We start from the raw sequence: 20,590 nt of genomic DNA on the forward strand, positions 1-20,590 counted from the left end.
TCATGACACAGGTTTGCTTGGAAGGATGGAAGCTGCGGAGCAAGACCGTTGCATCCAGGTACCTCGTTTCCTTCTAGATCACCTACTGGCCTCATGAACGAGAATACCCCTCGGTTAGAGAAGTGGCTTGCCTAGAGGCTCCTGTTTTGATGTAACCATATCTATGGAGTAATGCATATAATGATATTGTTTGATGAACTATTCCCACCTGCATCATGACTTGTTGTTCCACCTCCCGGGTCCCCGGTCTAGGGTGACATGTGGGGTCCAAACCTACATGTGGCGAATGGGAGCTAACCTCAATACGATGTAGCCAATCAGGGCAGTAAAAGCTGCATACTCAATGCTCCACAGTGAAGATCAATTGTGTGGGGTTCGGAAGACTCTCGGTAGCGAAGGTCGCTAGGGAGGAGAATAAACCATTCAAGCTTAAGATAACAGCGTATAACCCACGGCATATTAGGGGTTCTACCAGTATCAGTATGATAAGATCTGTCTTTATATCAAGGATTCATCAAGTGCGACCAATTGGAGTTGAAGGACTGTAATTATTATCGCTGGCCCTCCACCAATATCCATTCCGAGTAGTTCCGGGTTCCGACTCTTCACTACCCAGCGTACCACCCACACAAAAGGCCCGGCTGGATCATGTACGCGCAGTACCGGCCAGCCAGGTCCCACGTGGTATCGTTTGTTCAACATGCACTTGTACGTCTCCTGAAACGCCATTGTTTCCCACAGTAAACTCAAAAAGCTCGCCTAGCGATCCGGAAGATAAGACTCCCGATGCGTGAATCATGAGTGGCCCGAATATATCGGTTATCTTTGTCTGCATCTGGTCGCGAAATACAACATTTGCCTACCGGATTGCAACCTCCGTGGGCTGGCAGGTTCATAGAGCCTTCGCTAAAGATGTGGCTTGCTGTATACTGCGGAGACTGAGATATGAGGTATATGCACTCTGGCCTTGTCAGCATGAACCTTATCATCTATCATATAGAACGTGGGGATTCGTTTCTGCAGCCCTTGTCAATATCTTGCGAGCTGAGGTTGGAGCGAAGGGACCACACTCAGCCGTGATAATGACAAGGTTCTTGGGAAGGGCTTTCTTTAACGCAACTAGTAGTCGGATCATGTGTTATCTCCACGATGAACAGCGTGGGATTATTCTCACCGACATGGTATAGGCATATCACACGAGTCAAGATCTGGGTCTATGGATCTGTATATCTCTATATAAACCGCCATGTTTATCCTCAATGTGAATAGAATCAACCCATCCTCGTCTGTCTCTTCGCAATCAGACATCCAGCTGACAAGATGCGTTTCACAAACTTCTTTGTCTCAGCTTCTCTGGGCCATCTAGCTCTTGGCGCAGCCTTTTCCACCGGAAGGCTCGAGAGTCGGAAACAAGATCCTGGAGCTGCTTGTTCCCTAGGCCAGACCACCGCGAGTGCTCCTCACAAGAACTTCTGGGGTAGTCTAACCACCCAGGAAACTAAGGATGTGCTTGCCCTTCTGCATAGCAATGCAACAGGCTTCAACTTGACTGCTGCAGAGGATGCGGGGAGGTATGTTTTGAATCCCAGTGTCACTGCAAATAACTAATACATTTCACAGCCGAGATAACAAGATGTAAGTCTTGCAATACATGCCCCATCATCACTGACTAACAACAACTGAAGCATGTCAGTTGAGCTTATGATGCCCAACAAGACCGATGTCCTCCCCTTCCTCTCAAACAGCACTGGTACCCCAGAGCGTTACGCCCTGGCTGCAATCATGTTTGGTGCTGTTGAAAGCGCTTACGTTCAAGAGTTCAAGGTTGGCCCCTTGCCGATCACCAACGCCTCGTATGTTATGCCGTACACCTACACCAACACAAGGGCGGGTGATGGTAAAATCCCAATTGTCAACCCTGATGCTGAGGATTATGGCAACTTCAATCTCGAAATCATGAAGGGGGCAGAGGACGTGACGAAGCGACTCTGGAATTTGGTAAGACATGGTTTCGAATAAGTTATACCCATTTATCTGACAGAGCAAAGACCGTCAAGGATGGACTTCAGATCCCCCTAGCTTTCGCAGCCCCTCTCACAGTGACAGACGACAAGGTCATCATGTGGCAGGGCTTCAATGCACCCGTCACCAGCATCTACGACACAATCTCTCTGCTTCCGCTGGGTCTGTACTTAAGGACAGACATCACAGGCCGTGATCCCAGCAAGTGGAAAGTGACAGGTTGGGTGTACAACAATGAATTTTACAAAGATCTCGATGAGTTTCGCAAGGTCATTGCCGAGCCTGATTTCAAGCCACTGGGAGCGAATTTGGATCAGCCTTGGGCGCATACGAATAAGCATGGTGATACCCTCCCTCTTGATGATGAAGCTCCACCGGCGTCTGTTCAGTCTGGAAAGGAGAGGTTTGCTGTTGACAAGGAGGAGAGCTATGTTACATGGAGTAAGTTCATACCTGGAGATCACCTGTGATACCTTGCTGATAGACTGTGTCAGTGGATTTCTCGTTCTATGTTAGTATTACACGAGATAATGGCTTGCGACTTTACGACATTCGATACAAGGGCAAGAGGATTATGTATGAGGCAAGTGATCTCATCTCGAGCTTTACGCGACTTTAACTTATTCTATTTAGCTTGGACTTGATGAGGCTATCGCGCATTATGCGTAAGTTACTCCACACAATCTCGCATTACTCTGCTGACATCATGTAAAGCGGCATCGACCCAGTACAGTCCGGAACCTGGTAAATAACGACCCATCTTCTACACGTCTGACTTTCCTAACCTCCATCTCTTAGTTACTTCGACAGCATGTCTGGCTTCGGGCCAACTATGATCTCTCTCGTCAAAGGTAGGACCCAACTGGTCCCAGGAACCACCTATCGCTGACATGACCAGGCTACGACTGCCCAGCATACTCGCACTACCTCAACGTCACACAGACTACAGGCGAGACAACATATACCCAGAAAGACGGCCTCTGTAAGTTAGCACCTACTATCACTGACGCAAGCTAACAGATCAAGGCATGTTTGAGATCGACAAGGGCTTCCCTATCCAACGCCACTCCTGGGCCGGCCACACCACCGTGACAAAGAACATCGCCTTCAACATCCGCGCCATCTACACCATCGGAAACTACGACTACATGACGACCTACCAGTTCCACCTCGATGGTTCAATTGAAGTCGACGTCAGAGCATCAGGCTATATCTCATCAGCATTCTACGCTGAAAACGAAGACTACGGCTTCAAGATCCACGACAGTCTTTCTGGGTCTCTGCATGATCATGTTATCACGTTTAAGGCTGATTTCGACATCTTGGGCGAGAAGAACTCGTTGCAGAAGGTTACTATTGAGCCTACGGTTGAGAAGTAAGGTTATTCGTGCTTGAGTTTGCTGCAGTGTGCTGACGGCGAGGAAATAGGTACAAGTGGTCTGATGGTCAGACGCGTAACACTATGAAGGCAGTCAAGAGCTTCATTGAGAATGAAGATGATGGCAAAATCAACTGGTCGCCCAATGGCGGGGCGATGTACGCTGTGGTTAACAAGGACGAGAAGAATCCTTATGGTGAAAACCCAGGATACAGGATCGTACCAGGTAAGTTCCTCCGATAACCTTGATACAGACTTCCAGCTAACATTCATAGCGTCTGGCGTGGCATATCTCACTGTTCAGGATTCCTCTGTCACCAAGAACGCAGCCCACCACACAACACATCATCTCTACGTTACTCGCCAGAAAGACAACGAAACATACGCCGTGGGAGCGTACAACTCTCTCACCCCCGAAGACCCCCAGGTTGACTTTGACAAGTACTTCAATAGCGAGTCACTTGACCAGGAGGACATGTAAGTGCAACTATGCCTTACATCATGGATTGGAGCTGATGAGAACAGTGTCGTTTGGTTCAACCTAGGAATGCACCATATGCCTCACACAGGCGATCTCCCCAATACCGTCTTCTCGACAGCCCACTCGGCCATGTTGATCGAGCCGCTGAACTATCTCCTTGGTGATCCGTCGCAGGCTAGTTCGCAGCAGGTTCTCATCAAAACCACGGATGGGAAGCCTGAGATCACGAGATATGGGGCTAAAGAGGCAACGTGCCCTGTTGATCTGGTATGTTCTTTGTCTTCTTTTCTTCTGCAAGGCGCTAATGGGTCGACTTTAGGCTCAGCTTAACCCGGATCTGTCGAGCTATTCCAACAGCGTCAGCGTTCTGAAGTATCCCTTCGATGGATCAAAGCCGGATCGTGCTTAGGTTACTTCTGAAGCGCTGGGTATGCAAGAGTCAGCTTCTTGGAGGGAATTTGGTGTATTGCAGCTGGGAACGAGGTTTCGGTGTTACCTCCACGTAGTGGATAAAAGTCACACTACATGTAACACATAACCAGTTATACCAAGACCCAATTCAAAACACACTGTACGATGAAGCTATGAATATGCTTGCCTCTTAGGATAGGCCTCTTATCTCTAATTACTGGCTCAATGAAGCTAGTTCAATGCCAAGATGCAACCTTATCAAATGAGTACTGAATGAGGACAAGATCTGCTGTTTTACAGTAGCATCGCTCGAACTTATGTAATAGAAATGAACGGCAGTATTGATCCGAGATCCCCGCCATGAAAATAGCTATCAGCATCCTAGTTTACACGGCATTTATTTGACCGACTATCTATCTGTCCTATAAGAATTGGAGTTCCGTTTTGCAACTTCACACATTCCATTTCAGCCCCTTTGCGGTCTTTTTCCAGATATTTATTGCCCGTCATGCGGTTCACCGCGTTACTAAGCGTAGCCCTCCCAGCAGTGGCAGAGCTTCTCCGCCCCAATGGTATATCCTTGAGCCTGAACGGGACAAACTATTTCTTATCGCCATCGCTTCGAGAGACTTTACCAACAGGCCTCATTCCAGCCACCATCGCTACAAATTCTTTGGCATTTGTGCCGGTTACTATCGTTGGCAATAATACCGCTCAAGATGATCTCCCCAAACTGTTCAGAAGCTGGGCGCAAAAGGACGACGTTTGGCAACCTGCCTTCTCTGAATTGGTGGTACTTTTGAAGTCGCCTGGTTGTAAATCAACAACGACAAACTTCCTCGCGAGTATTCAATCGGTCGTATCTTGCTGGGATAAAGCTCTGGAAATTCCCTCTGGGCCCTACTTCTTAGACCCATACAGAGGAAGCCTGCATCAAGTGTATCGGCTGTACGATGACTTCTCCGGTAGCTTTCTGGAGTCGATTCTCCAGTCGCCAGACGGAACCTTTCAGACTCTCCCAGCGCATGCTCCCGGTAGCAGTTCTCTCACCATCGGAGTTCCGTCGCGTTTATACTTCACCCGCACGAAGGACAAGCCGCTGGCAGGCGTTCGAGTGGGAGTCAAAGACCTTTATGACCTCAAGGGTGTCAAGAGCTCTCGGGGCAACCGTGCTTGGTACAACCTCTATCCCGCGGCGAACAAGACAGCACCAGCTATCCAGAACCTAATCGACGCTGGAGCCGTCATTGTCGGTACGCAGAAGCTCTCCCAGTTCGCGAATGGGGAGAATCCAACAGCAGATTGGGTCTCGTACCTTGCGCCGTTCAACCCACGCGGAGATGGGTACCAGGGCCCATCCTCATCCTCATCAGGTGCGGGGGCGTCTGTAGCGTCTTACCCGTGGTTGGACCTTGCTGTTGGAAGTGACACAGGAGGCTCTATCCGTGGACCTGCAGGAGTTTCAGGGGTTTTTGGCAATAGACCTACTCACGGCCTTGTCAGTCTGGACCACGTGATGCCGCTTTCACCCAAGATGGACACGGCGGGTTTCCTGACTCAAGATCCGGAGATCTGGGGAGCAGCGCAGGCGGCCATGTATAAAGAAAACTACACCACTTTTTCGGAAAAGAATACTCAGTACCCGCGGACGATTTATACTGCAGGTTTTCCAGGCAATGACACCCCGCAGGGCGCAATACTGCACCAATTCGCCAACGATCTCGCTGATTTACTGGCCACCAATATTACAGAATATAACATCAGTCAGCACTGGGCTTCAACCGGTCCAAAGTCCGTTCGAGACACCCCGTTGACGGAGTTTTTGAACTTGACCTATGCTGCTCTTATTACCAAGGAGCAGATTGCTTTAGTCAAAGAGCCATTCTTCAGAGACTACGCTGGTATGTAAGAATGTGCAAGACGTGGGTTTTATAACTAATTTAGGGAATGTCCACAGCCGCTCATGATGGTCGCCTGCCTTACGTAGACCCAGCACCTAGCGTGCGGTGGGCATGGGGCGAAAGCCAGCCAGACTCCATCCTCGACGACGCCATCAGGAACAAAACCGTCTTCATGAACTGGTTCAACCAGAAAGTTCTTCCAAAGGATAAAGATCCCCACCGATGCTCATCTAGCATCTTACTACACTCCGAAAGCACTGGGAGTTTCGGCCGGCGCGACGTCTATCGTGACCCTCCTACTGTTCCCTTCGGCTGGACATTGAGCAGGATTTCCATCTTTAGCGAAGCACCGGATAGTGTCTATCCAATTGGGGAAGTGCCGTATTCTAGTGATATCACTAACCATGAGGAGAGCTTGCCTGTGACGGTTGACATCATGGTGGCGAAAGGTTGCGATGGCCTCATACCAAGGTTGGCTCAGGAACTTGTTGGACAAGGCATATTGAAGATTCCAAAGACTGGCGGGAGTATATTAGGAGGAGAGGTTTTGTTTTAGTTCTAAGCCTTCATGAGGCAAGCAGATAGATGATGAGGGTATTCGTTCCATGCCAATCTTAGACAAGTCTTCTTTAGAAGGTTAATTTACGCTAATCTTGATCTGTGGCTCCACCTCCACTGTTGGCATGCCCAATGGTGTCGTGTCGGGTAGCATTCCATGTGAAAGACAAATAAAGGGTGCTCTCAATTCATTCCATTCCAGAAAAGCTAAACCATGAGGACCTAGTCTTCACTACATACATCGCTCTGCAGTGATACCATGTTAGAAGACTCCCAGCAGTGAATTGACGTCCTTGGGGCTAACTTACTCCTACTCTGTTGGGACATTTATGTGATCTCCATGTGTCATAGACCCCATCACTCTCGATACATCCCCAGTCACAATCGCAGCCGAAGGGATTGCATAATGTTCCGCTGATATCGTAGTTGCTGACGTTTGTGCACCCTGCGGCGCGCGCATCTCTTCGCGCATCGGTTCGGTTGTGACAGCTACCAAGTTCATCGCGAATCTGGATGTATCGAGCAGAAACTAAGCATGTGGAGCACGCTGCGATGATGATAATGAACTTCATCGCGACGAGAACAAGCCAGAGGAAATGGGGTCAATGGAGAATGGCTTGTGAGAGCCAAATAACTATAAAAAGGTGAAAAGGCGTTATATGGGCATTTTGGCAAGATGGCCATCTTTTCTAATCAGCAGGGCATGGCCGTAACTTAAGTTAACAGACTCCAAGACATGTCTAAGGCCCAATGCAGCGTTTCCTGACAATATGTCGCATCAGAATTGCGGCCGCATTCCATACAGGAAGTGGAGATATGTCAAGGGAGGATGGACATTCTTAAAACTGGATATGCTCAAATTGTGCATCACGAGGAAGGCTTCACCTATATCAAATCTCGCCGATTCAATTAAAATAAACTAATAAAAAAATCATTAGACTTGAACGATTAAAAATCAGAGCAAACGTGAAAAAGAATTAATCAGCTGTGTCAATCGACCACGCCAGGAGTCGAACCTGGAATCTCTAGAGGGATCAGTTACTGAGGACCGAAATCTAGCGCCTTAGCCATTAGGCCACGCGGCCTGATCTTATTGGATAACATTCTCGCTAGAGAGATGGCATTATGCACGTATTCTCATCTTCTCTTCCCAGGATATCACTATCTATTCATCGCGTCTTCCACCCTCTTTCCTACCAACCTTTACAGCTCCCTTCTATCATGTTCTTAGTATTGTTATTGCCAGGTTAAAGGCTAGAATTATAGCCAAATATACCTTAAGCTTCTTAGGACATAATTCTCACCAGCTACCTGGAATTCGTACTAAGCTGCATATAGGCGACTTGCAGCTCTCTAGTTTCCACTGCTCTTGAGTTGCGCTCTTAAGAAAGCCATTAAATACGCATACACTTATAGGCATATACAGGCCATGATGTGACTTCAAGAAAGTGAAGATAATAGACTTGCGCGTTCCTGTTCCAGATAGAGTGTAACCCTCAGGGATTCTATAAAGTTTAAGAGCCACAACGCCTCACCGTCTTCCTCAGAACATAACATTTAAACTTTCGCCAAGGCTCTTGCTGTATACACTAGACGAGTTTCAATGGGGCTGTGGAGTATCTTGTAGACCTTTGCTCTATTCAAAGTCTTGAAAGTGGTTAATCTAACTATCTCGAGAAGTGCAAACGAGATACCTATATCCACTGCCCCGTTGTAAGGTGCTGGGTAGATGCACAAGTAATAGTTCTGCTCCACATAAGAAATATATATAAACTAAGCTAAGCGCATATTCCACCTCGGATCTTTTATCTTCAGTCTATGTAACATCCTACCTGAAACTTCTTTATTGCTCAATATACACCGACAATGCAGATCAACTTGGCTACTCTTTTCCTCTTCCTTGCTACTGGCTTCCACGTAGTAGAGGCTAACAAATGCCTCTACACCGATCCTCGCAAGTGTTCTCAAGGTTGTCCCAATGGAGGCTGTACTGGGAGCAGCCCAGATGATGTATGCTGGTACAACTGTTAAAGAACGATTGTAAGGATATCAATTACCTCTCGTCGCCTTACATTAACCATGATAGGTAACCCCGAAACCAGCTATCCCAAGCCCAATTATTACATTCCCAATCAACCACCAATCATCTTAGGACCAACAGTGCCAACGTTCCACGAAAGCATCGTTCTCACATAGCCTCAAGGAGATATACCCTGATACTTTTCCCAAATGGTCGTGCTCTATGATGAGACGATGGGTCATATGAGTAGTTCTCGTTATAGCCTCAGAACAAAGATATTCAGCTATAAACACCCCTTACAAGTTCCAACTGCGCTTCACTTAATGCACAAGACAAAACCTAGAAATTGAGATAACATGAAACATATTTCAGATTTTCAATTTATATCCAACACTATCTATCTATCTTACATCTGACACTCACAGCGAGGAGGTTATCTCGATTGTGATGTCTGTCTCCAGCTGAATCTTAACTCAGACGACCTCAGGAGTCTCCTGCTCACCCTTCTTGTCATCAAGAGGCTTGTCAAGACCAAGGCGCTGGCGAGTGGTGTAAGTAGCAATAGAGCCATTGGCATCAGCCTCAGTGATGAGCTCCTTGCGGCGAGTATCAACCAGAAGACGAATCAAGTCAGGGCGCATGTAGTGACCAGCAAAGTCAGCAAGAACCTTGGTGAGGTGAGTCTCGTTGAGATCAATGTCAACAAACAGAAGACCATCAAAATCCTTCTCAGGCTTGACGACCAAGCTACCATCAGGGCGATAGATACGAGCATGGCCGTTGTAAACAGAAGGATCAGTCTCTGGCTCAACGCCCTCGGGAGTGTTGATCTTGAGACCCTCAACAGACAAGCGCTGGAAAGGAGCGAGAGTCCAAGTACCTGTCTCAATAGCATACTCTGGAGTGACCAAGTCAGAGGCGGGATCAGCGTAGTTGGTAGCAGGATCAGGGGCAACCTGGCGCTCCTTTCCAGGGTAGACAGGCCAAGCAGCGATGTGAACCTGTTCACCAGCAGAGACGTTGAGAGACTTGAGGAAGGGGTTCATGTTTTCCCAGCAGTTGAGCTGTCCAACACGGCCAATGTCAGTCTCGCTGACGGACATGAAGGTATCGCCGGATCCATCGCCGTAGACAAGCTTCTCAACGTGAGTTGGCTTGATCTTGCGACGGTGGTTGATGACGGAACCATCAGGGCCGATGAGGACTTGGGCAAGGTAGAGAGTTGCGTGGTCGATCTCGGAGAAGCCGAGAGAGACGTAGATCTGGTTGTCGCGGGCTGCGCGACGAATGCGGCGCATTTCTTCAGAGTCGACGGCCATGGAGTTCTCGCGGTAGCGCTTCAGCATGGGGAGGGATTGGAGGTAGGTGACCTTCCACATCCAGTAGGGATATCCAGGGATCCCTGGAGGTGTCATTAATGGGGTTGGGTTGATGGATGAGAGAGAACTTACAAACTTCGGGGAAGGCGACGAGCTTGCATCCAGCTTGACCAGCCTCGTTGATGAAGTCGATGGTCTTGCGAACACCACCCTCAAGATCGAACCACTAGATACTGTCAGTCGTGTTTGAGGGTAGAAAGTGTTAGACTTACTCCAGGCTCGGAGGTGACAGCAGCGGCCTTGTACTTGGTGATAGCCATGATGAAGGTTGTTAAGATGGTTGTTGTTGAGATTGGTGTTTGCGATGAAGTTCTGTGAGGTGATGAGTGAGATCAAACTGAGCGAGGCACCATGATATTTATACCGCAATGAACATCAGTACACGTATACAAAGCACTGACACTTTATCTCATCCAGCGTTACAGTCCGAGTCACCGAGGTCTCCCGTATCTGCACGAGCTTCATGATATCTGCACCATGATGTATATCGTTTCACATACAGCTACCATGCATATCAGACCATTCAGCCAATAGAATCAAAGCACCAAGATCTACCGCCCATGGAGAATTGCCGGAGAGGCTTTACCGAAAATGTCCGTGGCGGCGTAATCGTCTGATAGTCCACAATTTTGGAGGGCAGATGCCGCTGCGGCCTGGTGCGGCCCGCAGATTGATAAGTCGTGCGGCGATGCGGCGGGCGCCGTGTAGTAAACTCTGGGGGAAGGCGGCGAATAATGGATATCTTGAAAGCTCGTGAGGTCTTGTGGTTTCATGGATGCATTGATTTACACAATCGCAACGTCGTTCCGCTGATCCCGAGGAGATTACTGCTCCGACAATGCCCGTGTTATTATTGGGGCGGACGATTGTTGGGATTGAGATTCCGTGAGAAGAAATGAATTACATGTGTTTCATTGAATTTGCGAGGCAACATGTTGGGAAGCATTGAGCTGACCATAGTGTCACCTAGCTGTGATGATCGTTGGTCAAGGTCGTGATGTGACCCTTATACAACTTGCCACGTCCGACTTCTGAGTAATCATGAACGGCCGGTCCTCTTCTATCGTCTCAAAAGCACTTCAATTGATATGAAAACTAGCTAAAGCTTTACTATCTGTCATATGCTGCCAATCCTACTCTTTCATGTCGACTCCTATTGAGAAATTCCTTATGTTTTCATGATAGTCGTAATGATCATAGTAGCAAAGACAACTGCCTGACTTGACCGTCAGCTCACCCTACACCACCTAAAATCAATAATGCGGAGAACGTGGTATTTCTTACTGCTTCTTGCAGAGATAGGTGACATGTATGCACCAAGATGCAGTTGATTAGTGATAAATGACATCCCAAATTGTACGTGATCTGTCTCTCCGTCTTTCCTTGCGCGGATATAAGCTCACGGATGATTATTCGAAACTACTAGGTAATCTACGCATAGATAGAGAGTCATGGAAGTCGAAGTTGGTTGTCACTTTAGGGTATCTGCTTTATGATAATGAAAAGGCTATCGGAGTAAAAGTTCAAGGCAGGAAGAGAGGCCTTCTGAAGTAGCTGGGACCTCCAAATGTTTGAGCTAACAGTCAGATATCGCATGGCATAGTTTATTATGAACGTGGAGAAGGGTCTCAAGTAGTCAATTCATGTCTATATGCAAAGTAAACAGTTCTCCGCGTCTCTCAAAAGAAGATTCGATCCGAACGCCACCCGGGCCATCTCCCGTATGCTACTCCGTCAAGTCACCGGGAGTAGGCTCAGTGCTAATCCCCTGCAAAACGCTCTTATCAGCACTCTTACCCTCCGCCTTCTTAACCACCTCCAATAATTCAACAATCCTCGGTGACCAACCACTATTAACCTTCCCCTCAAGGATCTGAGCCGACGGAACATCCACTCCATAAAACTCCGCATTGACATCACGCTTCTCCTTAATAACCGTCCCATCAACAGTCAAACCACCATAAATACCACGGGACTTAGTATATGTCCACACAGGCTTGACATCTCCCATGTTGACGTTTCCTCCAAGTGGTCCAGCTGCAAGAGCGACGGCGCTTCCAAGGTTGACTTCGGACTTTTTATAAGCGTCGACTGCGTCTTGGGTGTTGAGGACACAAATGCAGTCGTAGACGTCTATGCCGTAGACGAGACCGACACTACCGCTGCGGACGGAGAAGGCAGAGGGAGATGACCATGATCCGTCGGGGAGGCGACCAATGACAACGCCTGATCCGCCTGCGCCTGCGAAGTACATTCCTGCTCTGAAGCCAGTGAAAATAGCGAGGCCTTTGGCGTTGCTGATGACGTTGGAGGGGATTTTGTTCTTGTCTGTTGTTTGTTAAGTGATGGAGATGAGAAAGACAGGCTGATAGTACGTACCGACGAAGCTCTTGAGGATGCGAGCGCTCTTTTCGCATTCCTCACGAAGGTCGGCAGTCTTGAAAAGACCCATTTTTTTATTGGTGATTATCTTGGTTGGTTGAAGTGATTGAAGTGTTATTGTGTAGTAGTCAAGATGAAATGGCAAGAGTAGCAGTGTCTTGAGATCTAATGGTAGGATACAGAGATTGTCGATTGAAGATGATGCTATCGCGAAGCTTTATAGAGAAAGATCTTGATTTCTGCATCGCTTCTACATGCATAACAATTTGAAATCTTGCACAAATCTGCGTGTGCGATAATGCCTCCAGCATAGCCTCAGTTGGCGATGCCTTCCTCTACGGCTCCAACACTCAGCTCAATTGACAAATACTCTGAATTGACCAATCACACACTCAAGCGTATGTCAGCAAGCGTATCCAAGCGTATTCAGCGTACGTCGTAAACTCGACCAATAAGCGCGCACGATATCCAGGCTTGATTGAGGCTTTGCACTACTGAAACGATTGGAGCGGGGAGAAAATAGCTTAGATCTTTTAGTTCAGTGCTAAAATCACGGGACGCGCGGCGAGAGTCATGATGGAGGGCAGACCCTGTTTTGCTTAGAGAGTTTTGAGTCTGGTTGCCTAGAATCCTGCAACGTCTTGACTAGATTAGCTGCGATTTATTGATTGTTGGGATGAATGTGGCTTGGATCGTTCGCCGAAGCTTTCGGATGCTACGGTTACTTCGGCGGCGTCGGAGTGGCCCGGGAGAGGTCATTCGCTGTAGACCTCCACCGGAATCCAGATTGACCATTATCTTCATCAAGAGTCATGGCTCAAAAGGTATCAACAGCACAATTGCTCGCAACTGCATCATATCGAGGCATCAAGAGACATCAATAGTGAACTGATTTGAAGATCAATAAGCCTTTGGCCATTCATTACACATTAAAAAAAATCTATATAAATATTCTATTGGGTATATCCCATTCCGTGTGTCAATCCTCTACGTGATGTGTCTGTTCTATACACCGCTATAGTTCCGCTGATGCAAATGCTTGGTCGAGCTGGCCTCGCTCACAGCGCGATCGTTATGTTCCTCAGCAGTAGAATCATCATCATCCTGCTGTTGACCCTGATGCACAATCTGTGTGACGACAGTCTTCTTGATACCCTCAATCTTCTCACGCTCCTTGAGCTCATACTCATCCTCCTCACCAAGCTCGATATGTGTTCGGTGATGAGCGCTGGCGAGAGTCTGACCGAATCGTGTGCCGTGAGGTCGTGATGTTCCGGTCGTTCGTGATCGTGAGGAGTAGTCGTGGCCGCCGCGCTGGTCGTTGTTACCGGCGCGAACGACCTTTCCGATAAGATCGGCCATGTTCATCTCGATGTGAAGCTTGAGAAGGTAGACGAGAGGATGGAATTGAATGTAACTGGAGAGAGTCAGTACAGGTAAGATCCTCTGTGATGTTGATCAACTTACACAAAGCCGTTGGGCAGAGACATCATGCAAATAAGCAGTACATCCAAAGCAATGGAAATACCACACAAAAACATGTTCATCTGATACAGACGAGTATACTTCTGAAGACCATTGGCAACAAGTCGCTGCTTGACGACGTAGATAAAGTAGAAGTTGAGGACAGCATCCATGATAGCGAAAATGACCTTCTCGCATCGATCCCAGATGTTGTTCAAGTGGATATAAGCCTCGCTAATCTGTAGTCGAGCGGGGACCCAGATGCAGAACACGCTGATGTTGACGGCGAAAAGAATAAGGAAGCACAGCCATTTGAGCTTTGTACCGTTGGAACGAACAACCATCAATAGCGAAACTCGATTGATGATGATCTGGATAAGACACTGGACCTGTGTTGACCACCAGACAACTACACTCGTTAGCAAATACCCCAAGCCCCTCAATATCGGGTAGTCTTACTGATGAAGAAGAAAAACTGCATGCTCGGCTCAATATCACCCCTCAGATAAAACCAACACATAACACCCAAGATAAAACTCGAGATAATCTCCGCCCAAATCAACGCAATGTAACTGGTCACCCTCTTCCTTCGATTCCACGCAGATCTCGTCTGTCGAATCGCCTTTGCAATGTTAAAGAGCGTGATGCCCAGCGACAAGCCCCAGGCGATGGAGGCGATGTTCATGTCGGTCTCATTGGGAAGATCGTCGACATAGTTGTCAGGGACGAGGAAGCCTCTTCCTGTCATCTTGACGTCAGGCTTACAGTCGAAAAAAAGAAAAGAAGGATATACAGCTTCTGTAAACGGAATGCAACAGCTGAAAAAGGAATGTGGTAAAAGGAAAAAAAAGCAGGCAGGCTCCTTGCTTGGATTTAAGAAACAGGCTTGCAGAATCTGCAGCTGATGCAGTAGTCTCGGTAGTATCTGACTAGTAAAACCAAAAGCCCCTGTTTTTAGTTCTCTAGCTGGAGGTACTGCCGATCACCATTGGAGGGCTGAAGTGGCTTGCGCTGGGAAAAAACGGCGTGAGGAGTCCGGACCAGACTAGTTAGATGCCGGCGGGGGACAGAAAAAAGGATGAGCAAATCTGGTTTCATCACAGCGTGTTATGAGTGGTTGAGAGAGGTGTCTCGTATTTCTGTCGCCCCGAGACTAGTTTGGGGAGCTAGACTGGGAGACCAGGCGAGATGGGCAAACAGCTAAGAAAGTACATTTCATGGATGGCCCCTGAATCATGGGAATAGATAGCGCTGGCTTCAATGGAAATATCGGATGCCAAGAGTGTTTGCATGAGCAATAAGAAGTAGTGTATTTGAATCGTGAGGGTATCTGTGAGACATTGCTGTACCCCGGATGATGGAAGAGTTTCTTGGTTCCATGCAGTCTAAGCATCATACCCAGAAAAGCATATCACCACAGGTTTCAGGCATAAATCCTTGTTCATCAAAGCTCATAAACTCAGATATTCGCAAATCGGCCGCCTTGCTTATCGCATTGGGCTCCAATCCCCTGAGCTTCGTCGGTGTAAAATTGACCGAGTCATTGGTTCCCCGCTAAGCTTACTCCAACTCAATGCTGCAGATCACGGGAAATCGTGGATCCTTTTTGTTGCCCCCTTATTTTAGTGTCTTGGTATTTTTTCAGTCATTTATGATCAAGATTCGAATCACGCTCGCGATATCCCGTTGTAGATCTCCCACTGTCTGTTCGCCCAACGGTTGATTCAGCCAAGCATTCCAAAAGATCAAAGCACACACAAATTGCTGAGAATAGAACATGCAAACCTATCCTATAACGTGCACCTACCTGTGAATGCCATAATTTTATGAGACGACGCTAACAACGCTGGCGCCTTGATACCTAGCATTCGTTTAGTAATTGGACCTGTTTGCCTTGTTTTTCAGCACGAGTCAACAGCGCCCCCTGTGTTTTGGTGAGATTGATGTCTAACTGGATAAAGTATTGTTAGGCATGGTTTCGTTTTGGATCTCGGCGGAGGAAATGCCGAGGATGCCGGGTAGTGAGAACGGTGAACTTGGCACGATCCGAAGAATCGCGGCGTCTAGAGAGATCATCGCAAGTCAAAGCTGAGAAGGTTGATGAAGAGTATGGCTTGAAGCATTTGATGTTGTTGACAAGATGAAGGAATTATGTGCTTCAATCGGTGGTATGTACTTGTTGACGACTCGTTCTATTGATGACCTTTACATACTAGTTCTCGTTGACAATGTATTTCTGGTCCACGTTTGGGTGAGCAAGACAGTCAGCACAAGCATAATGTCCACGTGTATTGAGCGGCCTTTGAATCATCCGCTCTCGACACCAGAATTGATGCCGAGAAAAGGACATTATCCATCGTACAGAGTGGTGCTCTTGGTGTTGAGTCGCCCTCATCCAATCTTGCGGCGCGATGCAAATGGATCCGGCATGACTCGCCCACCTCGATAGAGTCTAACCCCCGGTAGTCTAGTGCAGTGGCTGATAATTCTCTGCCACGATGCCTGCAAAACATGCAGAACCTCCCCCGAAACAAACTGTCACAAAAACGTGGCAGAATCAATTAAAACCGCCATTCTACTATCATTTCACAGGGCTAGTTTCAGAACATTCTCCCTTGAGAAAAAAACGTGGCAGACATTCCATCTCGTGGCTTTTGCCAACAACAGAGTTTACACTAAGGTCTAGGTACATTAGTTTCCACCGGGGAGAGGCAAACTCCGCTAGGCTTAGTTTAGTCTGCGAGATTTACTTTCCGGGAGCAAAAAGAAAACTTGAGACCAGAGATCCCTACTACGCTTTGACTTCCGTACTGCCCCGGACTTTGCGCAGCTTGGGTGATCTTGAGACCCGACGTTCGGGGACGTGTGTAACCGGAGGGATCAGCATAGTAGATGAAGCCTGTTGGTGTTGCATCGCGAATCGTCGGGAGATGCGCAGATTTGATCGGCATGTGACTTTGCACGCTTGACATTGGGTATCTTTGTAGTCTGAGATGGCTATCTGCATAGTAGACTGTTAGATAGTCCCCGGAACTAATGCCCCGGTCCAACTAGAAATCTCTACCTCCGAGGAACAGTGACATACAATATAAAGTCTAGAGATAGCCCTCCCCTCTTTTCATAGTAGATCTCGCGGCCCAGAATCTTCAGCATGGATCCTTCATCCACTGATCGACTCCTCAGGTACCAAGATTTCGGTACAACTGCTAGAACCAGCTACCTGGTCCTGGGCAGGGTTCTAGCCTCGGCGTGTAGCACGCGCTAATGATTGGATCCTTGGTTTCGTATCTTGGTAGCAAATCATAGGTCGGAATTGTCGAAGGATCTTGTTGCTGTGGATTCTGTGAGATTGATGCCGTGGGTCTGTGATTTCGAATTTCCCATGTGTTTAATTGATGGGAGATTCAGGGTTCGATATCGTATTCTTGTCCTATGTTGTATGGGGAGATGTCGCCCCGAGAACTATTAAATCCTGGTGCTCATCTGAGATAGTGCAGCATATCTTGACATGGGTGGACTTAGGTGTTCCAATAGACTGGGTTGCGATCTCAATTGGAGATGTTTTCGCATGAACCTGACATCTCCAGTTGCATCGCGACTTTAATGCAAAATCTTCGAGCGTATGCTGGAGCCGAATAAGATTGACATCTTTCAGTTCCTTCGTAAATGCAGGGACAGTTGCTCCAATGAAGGATCAGTTCTCATCTTATCTTATCGCTTATCTCGAATGTACAGTCTCTCGGCTCAGTCAAACTTCTACTCAAGTTCAATCACAAATCTGCAATAGTTTGTATAGTTGCTCCTTGTGCGCGTTTATAGTCTGTTGGGTATACAAACTGCACGATTCAATTTTCTGAACTGTTGCCCATATACACACACGTTTCCCCGACATCGGATAATTTCTCTCACCTCTGTCTGAGCCAGTCATGCAAAATAAAGGCTATCACTTGCAATTTCATCTTTGCGACAGAAATTGTGCTGTTCCAATACCAGATAACTCTGTATTTGTCTTGTAATTGATATTTTGCCTTGATAAAATAGCAGATACTGCTGAAAGGTTTGTGGATATTTTATTCTTTTAGCAAAGGAACACGCTCTTTCCAGGGTAGCCACAGGATTTAAATGCTGGTGGCGGGATTCTCAAGAAGGCAGGCTCTTACTTTGCAAGTAACTCATTCAACATCAAGTAAAATGGCAAAACTGCCAAACTTTGAACTTTCATGTCAAAAGCCAAACCACATACCTGAGATATAGAGAGAGATGTAAGATGCAGGTGCTCCGTTGAGTAAAGCCTGGTTGGGAGACCGTACAGAGGCTTGCTAGTTTATTATTCATATCAATTCTTAGTTACTGTGAAGTCACTCCCCATCTAGTTGGAGCCTCTAAACATCGCCTGTCGATATGTACGACACTCACCCCTCCCCTGAGTCAAAGGCACTGCTCTTCGAAGCTCGCATTGTCCCTCAGGTGTCTTTGTGAACCCCATCGGTCGCTGCCCACAAAACATCCACTCAAGCCTCGGAAAGACAGCAGCGTACTTCTCAGCCTGATCAAGCATACGGTTTCGATGGACTCTCTCCCATATCTGCATCATATCTACCCACTCCCCAGTGTCTTCGTCCACATCAAGCTCTGGTCTCGCTTGTGCATCCTCCCTTGCCTCGGGTCCCGGTATTCGAAGCTCATAGTAGAATCCGGAAGGGAGCCCGGGTATAGGGACGGGATACGTATCGCAGACCAATGCCAGCTTGGTGAGTCCTTGGAGCAGGCTGAGGTGATGGCGGAGTTTGTCATGATCTACGAGCCAGTGGTGTTGCAATCCGTAACTCTTTCCAGCACTGAGACTCAGTTGCTCCAGAGAAATAAGTTGTCCGATTATTCGTAGGGACTCTCCAGGAATTTGAGCTTCTCCCCATGCTAGATATAGCGATCTGAGGTTACCGAAGTCGAGGCTGCTGAGTGTGGGAAGAATAACATCATCGAGATATGCTGTCCCTCCCTGAGCCGACGAGCTCTCGTGGAGATACAGTCTGCGCAGTTCAGTGTGCTGCGAGATGAACTTTGCGATGCGCCTACAAGCTGAAGCCTTTTGTGGCGGATGAGAAACAGCAAAGTCCTCAAGATCTCGTAAAGGCTCACAATCAAAGGTCGAGGGATTATTCAATACCCTATCGTCCAAGTCAAGGGACATAAGAGGCGCAGCGAGAAAAGATGAAATAGCAACGCTATCGAGTTTAACGAAATGGAGCCTCAAGTATCTCAGACGAGGAAACGATACAATTGACTCTCCGATCGAAACAAGGACGCCGCCATCTCTGTCAAGGTCGATATACGTCCAGGTCAGAGACTCGAGGGTAGGTGAGCAGAGATGGAACAAGGTTGAGAAAAAGCTTGTCATGTGATGCGTCCCAGTCGCGCCTTTCTTTTCAATGTCATTCCGTTTATCCAGCGCCATACTAACGTCGAGTTTCAGCGACCTGAGTGGCCAGGTCGAGGGTGTCAGAGGTGGTGTCAAAGACCAGGCGTCATCGATTGCCGGCCTGTTCAGGTCGATGTGCTGCGCCGAGCAGCGCGTTATCCTTTCGAAAAAGCTCTTATCCAAAGAAAATTGATCTCTCCAGCTGAGAGTCTCAAGGTTTGGCAATGATGAGATGGCCTCGACTGCAGCTGCTCGCGCCACGACATACTCCTCACGCGCCTCATCAGAGAGCACTTGTCGTTGTTCTACGGCGACTGATTGAGCGTCATCGCCGTAAAATGACTCATAAAGCTCTCGATGGGTGTGTGCGACATGGTGCGGATGAGATGCAAAGGTAACTCTGCGAATACAAGCGCCAATCCCGGGTCTGGACAGCTGAGACGATTTGTCCTCCACAAGCTGGGAAGCAAGTTGCTTTGCTTCGAGGCTGTAGTCGAAGTTTACCTCGGCGAATTGACAGCAGCGAGCAAGTTGCTGATAATCACTGTTGACCAGCGCAAGGGATTCCAGCGATGCCCTGTCGTCGCTTAGCAGGTCGACGATATCAGCGAGGATCTCGGCGGGGAGCTGCAGAAGCTTGCAGCTGGATGCTCTGGGTCGACCTTGCATGACTGTGTCGAGAAGAAGGGATCGCCGTTGGTTGCTTTCTCTGCCGAAGTTGTCGGCGCCAGGTAGGCCGAGCTTACCCATCATTAGGCTGAGGACGTCGCGATAGAAGTCGAACTTCATGGTGACTAGTGATGATGTGCAGGGTGTAAAGGTTGGGACATCGTGGAACAAGTTAGCCTGGGCGAATCTGCTCTCTATACAGGTAATGTCTGCTTGTGAATTGAGGCCACTTGTTCACTTGGATATCTATTAAGGTTCGTGGCAGCAGTTGTATGATGTGTTGACTTTGTATTCAAGTTTGCTGTGTTGTTTGGGCATAGTGTATGACGCCTTGTTTTGTGTTATGTTGAGGTGTTTGTTGTTATGTTGAGGAAGAAAAAAAAACACTTTTTGTAATACTTTATGTCTAGACATGGCGTTACTTCTTTCTTCGTTCAGGGAAACTTTAACTGGCCTTGACACAATGCAACAGGATATAAATGACCTTGAAACGAGCTCCATGCCCC

General features: G+C 47.8%; 6 protein-coding genes and 1 non-coding gene across 7 annotated transcripts; 2 read left to right on the top strand and 5 right to left on the bottom strand.

Annotated features, from left to right (window-relative positions):
- Positions 1-1,286: 1,286 nt before the first annotated feature.
- FOIG_16434 (uncharacterized protein) lies at positions 1,287-4,378 on the top strand. Its single transcript, XM_031217879.1, has 14 exons — positions 1,287-1,571; positions 1,621-1,635; positions 1,686-1,998; positions 2,049-2,463; positions 2,517-2,605; positions 2,656-2,687; positions 2,737-2,766; positions 2,821-2,873; positions 2,921-3,004; positions 3,049-3,397; positions 3,451-3,626; positions 3,676-3,877; positions 3,926-4,148; positions 4,201-4,378. The coding sequence occupies exons 1-14, from the start codon at positions 1,321-1,323 to the stop codon at positions 4,288-4,290; spliced, it is 2,322 nt and encodes a 773-aa protein (XP_031052404.1). The 5' UTR covers positions 1,287-1,320; the 3' UTR covers positions 4,291-4,378.
- Positions 4,379-4,672: 294 nt separating this feature from the next.
- FOIG_16435 (uncharacterized protein) lies at positions 4,673-6,899 on the top strand. The gene is made up of 2 exons (XM_031217880.1): positions 4,673-6,193; positions 6,250-6,899. The coding sequence occupies exons 1-2, from the start codon at positions 4,801-4,803 to the stop codon at positions 6,747-6,749; spliced, it is 1,893 nt and encodes a 630-aa protein (XP_031052405.1). The 5' UTR covers positions 4,673-4,800; the 3' UTR covers positions 6,750-6,899.
- An 847-nt stretch (positions 6,900-7,746) lies between these two features.
- On the bottom strand, positions 7,747-7,836 carry FOIG_16436. The gene has a single exon. It is a non-coding gene; the product is annotated as a tRNA-Arg (tRNA).
- Positions 7,837-9,226: 1,390 nt separating this feature from the next.
- Positions 9,227-10,465, bottom strand: FOIG_16437 (cyanide hydratase). Its single transcript, XM_031217881.1, has 3 exons — positions 10,363-10,465; positions 10,223-10,316; positions 9,227-10,173 (listed from the first exon to the last, which is right to left on the bottom strand). The coding sequence occupies exons 1-3, from the start codon at positions 10,408-10,410 to the stop codon at positions 9,245-9,247; spliced, it is 1,071 nt and encodes a 356-aa protein (XP_031052406.1). The 5' UTR covers positions 10,411-10,465; the 3' UTR covers positions 9,227-9,244.
- A 1,411-nt stretch (positions 10,466-11,876) lies between these two features.
- On the bottom strand, positions 11,877-12,602 carry FOIG_16438 (uncharacterized protein; the record flags this gene model as incomplete). The annotated part of the gene is made up of 2 exons (XM_031217882.1): positions 11,877-12,478; positions 12,530-12,602. 2 exons carry the CDS (start codon positions 12,600-12,602, stop codon positions 11,877-11,879), a joined length of 675 nt encoding a protein of 224 aa, XP_031052407.1.
- A 935-nt stretch (positions 12,603-13,537) lies between these two features.
- Positions 13,538-14,744, bottom strand: FOIG_16439 (uncharacterized protein; the record flags this gene model as incomplete). Its single annotated transcript, XM_031217883.1, has 3 exons — positions 13,538-13,949; positions 14,000-14,405; positions 14,456-14,744. The coding sequence occupies 3 exons, from the start codon at positions 14,742-14,744 to the stop codon at positions 13,538-13,540; spliced, it is 1,107 nt and encodes a 368-aa protein (XP_031052408.1).
- A 3,548-nt stretch (positions 14,745-18,292) lies between these two features.
- FOIG_16440 (uncharacterized protein) lies at positions 18,293-20,218 on the bottom strand. The gene has a single exon (XM_031217884.1). It carries the CDS (start codon positions 20,202-20,204, stop codon positions 18,366-18,368), a length of 1,839 nt encoding a protein of 612 aa, XP_031052409.1. The 5' UTR covers positions 20,205-20,218; the 3' UTR covers positions 18,293-18,365.
- Between the last annotated feature and the right edge of the window lie 372 nt (positions 20,219-20,590).

Source organism: Fusarium odoratissimum (genome assembly GCF_000260195.1).
Source record: "Fusarium odoratissimum NRRL 54006 unplaced genomic scaffold supercont1.82, whole genome shotgun sequence".
NCBI classification, from domain to species: domain Eukaryota; kingdom Fungi; phylum Ascomycota; class Sordariomycetes; order Hypocreales; family Nectriaceae; genus Fusarium; species Fusarium odoratissimum.

Coding starts and splice junctions, on each gene's coding strand:
- FOIG_16437 (XM_031217881.1), bottom strand. CDS start 10,410: ATGGCTATCACCAAGTACAAGGCCGCTGCTGTCACCTCCGAGCCTGGA. Junction 10,317..10,362: donor CTGTCACCTCCGAGCCTGGA/GTAAGTCTAACA, acceptor GACAGTATCTAG/TGGTTCGATCTTGAGGGTGG. Junction 10,174..10,222: donor CGTCGCCTTCCCCGAAGTTT/GTAAGTTCTCTC, acceptor TGACACCTCCAG/GGATCCCTGGATATCCCTAC.
- FOIG_16440 (XM_031217884.1), bottom strand. CDS start 20,204: ATGAAGTTCGACTTCTATCGCGACGTCCTCAGCCTAATGATGGGTAAG.
- FOIG_16434 (XM_031217879.1), top strand. CDS start 1,321: ATGCGTTTCACAAACTTCTTTGTCTCAGCTTCTCTGGGCCATCTAGCT. Junction 2,606..2,655: donor GCAAGAGGATTATGTATGAG/GCAAGTGATCTC, acceptor TATTCTATTTAG/CTTGGACTTGATGAGGCTAT. Junction 3,878..3,925: donor TCACTTGACCAGGAGGACAT/GTAAGTGCAACT, acceptor TGATGAGAACAG/TGTCGTTTGGTTCAACCTAG.
- FOIG_16435 (XM_031217880.1), top strand. CDS start 4,801: ATGCGGTTCACCGCGTTACTAAGCGTAGCCCTCCCAGCAGTGGCAGAG. Junction 6,194..6,249: donor ATTCTTCAGAGACTACGCTG/GTATGTAAGAAT, acceptor GAATGTCCACAG/CCGCTCATGATGGTCGCCTG.